We start from the raw sequence: 6860 nt of genomic DNA on the forward strand, positions 1-6860 counted from the left end.
TTTGGGAAATAATATCAATATCAACGTATATATATATATGTGTGTGTGTGTGTGTGTGTGTGTGTGTGTGTGTGTGTGTGTGTGTGTGTGTGTGTGTGTGTGTGTGTGTGTGTGTGCGTGTGTGTGTGTGTGTGTGTGTGTTTTAGGAGCCTAGCTGCCACCAGCCACATAAACACTGTCCTAAAAAGGGATTAACAGTGAAAGAAACCTGTTATACACTTGGGCATATAACCTCTAGTTTTTATGTATTTGGCAAATGTAGATGCATCGCAACATTTGCAGGTCTTACCTTTTCAGGTGGAGGCCAAAGATGAAAAAAGTCTTTATACTTATTAGCGACTCCAAGACAACTTTATTTATAAAGCACTTTAAAAAGAATTGGTACTGAATTTTAGAAGACATTAAAACATTTTAAAGACTGATTGAAAAGGTTTCTGGGTTTGTTTGTTTTGTTTTGTTTTTTTCTTCTTACCTCTGTATTGCAGTTTTTGAGTCATATCGACTACTTAAAATGCTATGATATTGATTAATTAAGAAAGGTGGTCACTTACATTTGGACCTTTCAGGCATGTGATCGTCTCTGCGCAGTCAGAAGTGTTGAACGTTGAGAAAATGGTTTAAATTAAATCATGCTGACTCAATTAAATCACAAAGAGAGCTTCACAGGTAACAGTTTTACAGCATATGTCAGCATGGTTATTTACAAATGGTAAAATTAACTGTTTTATAAATTGCCATGAATTACAGAAATGGCAGAAACCAATACAAAATGGCTCATTAAAATACCACTACTTTTTGTAGAAATAAGAAATCTACAGTAGCGTTTCCTAATCCTGTCCCCTTGGGACCAACAACAGCCCTATGTGGCTCCTGCACACTTGGCTTAGATTAATGGATCATTCATGAGCTTCTGTTGAGCTTGATGTAAAGCTAATGAGACGATCCATCACTTTGAATCATGCATGTTGGAGAAAGAAAAACATCTAAAACATGTAGAGTAGTAATTCCTGAAGGCCAGTAATGGAAAACACTGATCTAAAGCATTGATTTCCATGTGAGTATCTTTTACTAATATTACTGAGGTTCATACAGTATTATTATTCTTTACTTTTTTATTTCTTCGTGGTTTCAAGTCAATTTGGTTGAAGAAACTTCTCTTAAGATTTGGTTTATTTCTGTTTTTTTATCCCAAACTTTCTTGAGAACTGACCACCACCTAATGTATGAATTCATGAGAATAACTCATGCATTTGTCAAGAACAGGACCATAAGAACAGGGACATTTATCCACTGCAGTCATGGGTCTGTAAAAAACTTATTCCAATTCAAGGTCACGGACGGGGGATGCTGGAGCCTATCCCAGCAATTAGCAGACAGGGTGGTGTGGTGGTTAGCACCATTACCTCAGAGCAAGAATGTTCCTGGTTTGAGTCTCAGCTGAGGGGGAGTTCCTCCCTGACTTTTCTGTGTGGAGAATATGTGTTTTCCTCGTGTATGCATGGGTTCTCTCTGGGTAATTTGGTTTCTTCCCACAGTCCAAATACATGCATGTTAGGTTAATTGTTCACTTCAAATCAGGGCTATTTAATTTGGTCCCATAAGGACCATAGTCCTGCAAGTCTTCAGTGTCTCCCTGCTTCAACACAGCTAACTCAAATTAAGTTAATTCAACAGCCTATGAAGCTCTGCACAATCACAATTTTATAAAAACAAGAAAAAAAATACATTTACTAAATAGCTTTAAAACAAAATCACTACATAAATAAATGTTATTTCTGAGAAGATCTCTTTTTTAAGTCAGGTGGTAGTTAGAAGAAGGTAAACATGGTTTGGTCAGTTGAAAGGTAGAGATGGCAGTGCTTTGTGGTAGCCAGGAATGTCCATGTTTATTTTAAAGGTGTTGTGGTGTGTTAGGTCAAAATCACTAACCAAATAAAGGAAAAAAAAATATGAATAGTCTATTAACAAACTGTTTAAAGTAAATAACTTAATTCCTAAAAAGTTTTAGGAGGTTTTTATATTTTCTGTGTTTCAGAACCAGGTTTGACTGAGGTAAAGCACAGTCTGTTTTCTGATGTTTTCTCTATCTGCTCATTAGTGTTTTTTCTCTCTCTTCATCGTTTCACCTTCACTCCTTTTCTCTTTCTATTGTGCCTGTTTCCTCTTCTTTTTTCTTTTAACTGATTCTTTCACTCTTTAATCTACTAAATGTTCACCTTTCTCACATTTCTCACTGACAGAAACTCATCCTGGAAGATGTTGTCAAGACAAATGCATTTCTAAAGGTAACTCTGATGGCGCCGTGGCAACCGGACATCTCAGCGTACTTTGGTTCATTAGTGCTGGTGGTGATTGTACTGTCAAATAGCTGGTGAAGAGCTCCAGGAGACAAACATCTTAACTGCAGACAGTTTCAAAAAGTTTCTTCTCTGACATTCAGTTCTTCTGCACTGACTCATTCATCCTCAACATCAATAAATCCTTTCAGTCCTGTTTATCTAAATTCCTCTTTTTTTTTGTCAGATGCCAGGATCTCTCTTAGAGGAATGTGAAGGATTAGACCAGAAAATAGAAAAATGCTAATCCCTCAATTGAATTTCATCCTCCCTTTCAAAATGCCTGATTATGTAAAGAATACATACGAATGTGTTGTTACTCCTAGGGGGAAGAGGGGCTGTTTGGGGATCAAGTTAACATAAATAACACCAAAAATGCTTGACATTTAGCTCCCTGCACATAAAAATCACATGTCAAAGATTCTGCTGCTGACGTTTGTTTCATTTACAAATCAAACAACCCGTTTTCAATTTGTTGAATCTCTTAAGTAGGTGGGTGGGTGCCACATTGTGTGTGTATGTGTGTGTGTGACCGATGGCTTTATAAAGGGTTTGCAGGTCGAATCTTCAGTCAGTTCAGGGTTTAATCATCTCAGAAGCAAATTTCACCAACAACGTAAGTACCCTCAATTAAGGAACTTCTACTGCATTTAATATATTTGTTTTAAAGATGTTTTTCTTTTTTCTTTTTGTTTTTTTTTTTTTTTTGTTTTGTTTTTTCCTTTTTATAGTTATTATTGAAGTTTAGTTTTGTATTTATGTTATTATGACTTGTATAGCCATTTTTGCCTCTGTAACTGATTTATATCCTAAACTGTCACACAATTTTAGGACCTTTATACAAAAAAAGTTCAGTTTTCTTGTTTATGTTTATGTGGTGTATTTATAATAAATGAATAATGGGCTATTTATAAAAATATTTTAAAGGTGGTCTTTAATTGTTAAATCAATGTTTGAAGGAACCAAAAGTTAAAACACCGGAAACCTTTCTGTAGTAGTTGTAAGATTTATTCTTTTTCAAATACCTTGGATTGGTATCCAGGAGTTAAATTAACCAAATGATTTTTACTTGCATTGTTCTCATCTGTTCACTATTTTAACCTATAACACAGCAGAGATTCGTATGTGTGTCTTGAGAGAACAATAAACCTAGCTTCGAGGAGGACAAACCTACATCTGATATCTCTTAATTTACAGAATCACAGCCTTGTAAATATTCAATATTGTTCAGTTTACAGTCTTAACTTTGACTGATATTCCATTCGAAATCTTTTAATTTAGTTTAAATTTGTTGTATAGTAAAGCTTTGTTAAAACTTGTATCATTATCCACAGAAAACATTGATTATAAGGTTGTATTAAGTTAAAAATTACTTGTATCACTGCTAAAAATGCAGTGAAATACTCATCTTGCCATATTAAAGGCTCCCTGCAGAATAATCTTTGAAAAAAGAAAAGATTTCTGAGATGTGCATAGAAACCCAATTTGCCCTCATCCTGCATACAGTCGACAATATGCAGCATTTTAATTTCTGTAATTTTAAGTAGTCACACAAAATCTATATAATAAAAGACTAAAAATATTCACATAATCTCATCAAACCTCTTTATCTATTTTAGGTTTTAAATGACACTTTGATATTGTTTATGTTTTAAAGCTGATTCCAGTATTTTTAGATTAAGAATGTGTTATTCACTGCTGCATTTGTTCCTGCACACAAAAGTCAGATTGTGGTGAAAGTTCTTATGCAGATAAAATTCAGGAAAATTCAGAAATAACTATATAGTCTAAAGAGATATTTTGGAGATGTATCTAAAATAATTATTTATGTTTTGATATAATTATGTCACTAATCACATGGAGAGGCTGTCTGGACCAGGTCTCATGCATTGACATGCACTCTGAAGGTTTTGAGTTTTTACCCCTTTTTCAGAATACCTTATTGATTTGTTTTTTGTTGTTTTTTTTATTGTTTGTTTCTATATTTGCTATTTTGATGCAGAAAATGCAGATGTCCCACAAGCCTGTGCAGTTGTTTGCTGTCATGCTTCTTGTTGTCTTTTCGACTGGCCAGTGTCAACAGAACGAAAGGTGAGATCGCAAAATTGTACTTTTAAACAATGTAATTACTAACTTATATAAAATTGTAAAGCTTTGTCAAATTGAATTAAAACCCAAATACCGTTTTTAAATCATTAATCTTATTTTGAATGTAAAATAAAACAAAGTGACAAACTTCAGACTGACAAATGTTTCTTGAAATAAATATTCTCATCCTGAATTGCTGACAGCATAATAATTTGAAAGATTTAGGACTTGGCTATGTTTATTACCTTTTCATGGTAACAACACCCTCTCAGTGTTTGGGAACTGAGGAGATTAATCACCTACATAATAGTTGAGGACCTTTCTTATTTGTTTTGTATCAAATGCAGTGCATAAAAGTTTGGATTGCATGCAGAACAACTTTGTGGTAGTGACACATGTAGAATGTAGTTAAGCATTTTTTAAAATATGAAAACAGACTTTTCCCTGAAAAAGACACCGTAGGGAGCAGTATATGTTGCTCCAAAACCTTTGCAGCATTGATGCTGCCTATATGCAGGTTTGTGCACTAACACACCAGCATACCACACTGGATGCTGGCTTTTGCTTTGTGAGCAGAAACAAGATATCCTCTTTATCCTGGAGGTCATGGTGTCTTGGATTTCCAAAAAGCAGTTTACTATTCCCCTTAGTCCTTATGGCTCAGAAAGAGTGCAATATCTGTGTCATGTTTACACATTTCAATCTGCAGGTTTTTAACTTTTTAACTTGGAAAAAGAATATAATAATAATAATAATTATATATATATATATATATATATATATATATATATATATATATATATATATATATATATATAGAAAGGGGGGGGGGGGGCATAAATCTCTGGTTGTATTTCAACGGAATTCGCTTTTGCTAAGGGTTGTCTAAATGTAAGGCTGTACATTGTACTTACCTATCTCTTTGGTTTCTCTGCAGCCGCCGAGCTGTGACTGAACATCAGTTGATGCACGACCGAGGCCGAAACATCCAGAGCCTTAAGAGACTCATCTGGCTGTCCAGCGCAATCGAGGGTCTCCACACTGCGCAGGCCCGCTCAGCTGCTTTCAACCCCTCAAAGGTTCTAAATTTTGCTCTGAATCCAGCACTGATCCCTCCTGCAGAGAGCCCAGAGCCTGCACAGGTTCAGAGCATCCTGAGAGACTTCTTTTATCCTCACTTGGCTCATCTTTCGGATGGAGAGCCCTAACACCACACTAATGCACAAGCATGAAGCTGCACATACATAGAATTTTAATTGTTACTTGTTTGTTTGATAAAATATCAACACCACAATAAAAATGTGGAAAAATCATCTATAGTTCCAAGGAATACAATCAGCAGATGTATAGAAACCTTTCAAGAACAGGTTTAGTTATCATCTAAAGCCTTACAATTTATCAATTGATATTGTCAAATTTTCCTTTAAGTGCTGTCATGCAGTAGTTAGTAGCCAACAATAGTAAGAAGGATGGAGGTTTGGAATAGTTATAAATACTTGTATGGGGGTCGCATACAGGCATTAACAACTACTCCAAACCTTTTCAGAGAAAAGGTTGGAAGGACATATTTTAAGCTTAACCATACCCTGCATTCTATATATTTTTTAGCCCAGTTTGTCGCCCTCCATTGATGTGGCACATGGATATTAACTTGCATTATGAAATTATATAAAATTAGGGATGTTACACATTCCAAGTAAAACTGCCTTAGGGCTTTTTGTCACAACTTACAAATACATGGTTACTACTGTGAAAAAAAAAATACAATTTCTTCGTTGTCAGAAACAGTTGCATTGAATGTAAGCCTAAAAATACTAAGTCAGCTTTGTTTTTGTTGTTTGTTTGTTTTTTATTACCCAAGGCACAAAGCCTAGTCTGTCTTTGTAATGCAGACTTTAGCCAAAACATAACATCCACAAATGTAGAAAAAGTGTATATGCTCACTTAAGGGGTCTCTGCTTGTTTTGAAAACGTGATGGACTTTAGCAACAACAGATTTTTGAAGATTGCATCCAGTGTGGCAAAGATTTAAAATTTGAAAATTTTAAAAATTAAAATTATGTGACTTGTCAGATGTTTCTACCTGATTTCTATCTGACTTTTACAAAGATTGTTTCAAACTTGCATTGCTGCAGAAGCCTAAATTTGGTGGCTCATTTTAATGTCTCACCTTGAACCTCCCAAAGCCTTCCTGACAGAGAGCCCTGAAGGTAAACTTTACCTGCAGCTGTATTCATGGTTTTTGTGAATAAACAGGGAATGAAACAGATACAATTCCTGTTTAATGAATGCCATTGGCAATGGAACCAAACAACCACTTATATGTTTTCTTATTTCTGTATATGGCATGACAAAAACATGACTGATATCTCAAGGTCTATCTGTGCAAAATGATTTGCCAAAAATAGAAATAAAAGTATGAACTGCAGTTCAAGC

At 34.9% G+C, this 6860-nt stretch overlaps 1 protein-coding gene across 2 annotated transcripts; it reads left to right on the plus strand.

Annotated features, from left to right (window-relative positions):
- Positions 1 to 2829: 2829 nt before the first annotated feature.
- pth4 (parathyroid hormone 4) lies at positions 2830 to 6475 on the plus strand. 2 transcript variants are annotated; one of them, XM_041980862.1, is made up of 3 exons: positions 2830 to 2952; positions 4339 to 4427; positions 5362 to 5961. In XM_041980862.1, exons 2-3 carry the CDS (start codon positions 4342 to 4344, stop codon positions 5630 to 5632), a joined length of 357 nt encoding a protein of 118 aa, XP_041836796.1. In that variant the 5' UTR covers positions 2830 to 2952; positions 4339 to 4341; the 3' UTR covers positions 5633 to 5961. The 2 variants fall into 2 exon arrangements, with proteins under 2 accessions (XP_041836796.1, XP_041836795.1); XM_041980861.1 differs by lacking the exon at positions 2830 to 2952 and having other exon boundaries at positions 4333 to 4427; positions 5362 to 6475.
- Positions 6476 to 6860: the final 385 nt, after the last annotated feature.

Source organism: Melanotaenia boesemani, chromosome 3 (assembly GCF_017639745.1).
Source record: "Melanotaenia boesemani isolate fMelBoe1 chromosome 3, fMelBoe1.pri, whole genome shotgun sequence".
NCBI lineage: Eukaryota > Metazoa > Chordata > Actinopteri > Atheriniformes > Melanotaeniidae > Melanotaenia > Melanotaenia boesemani.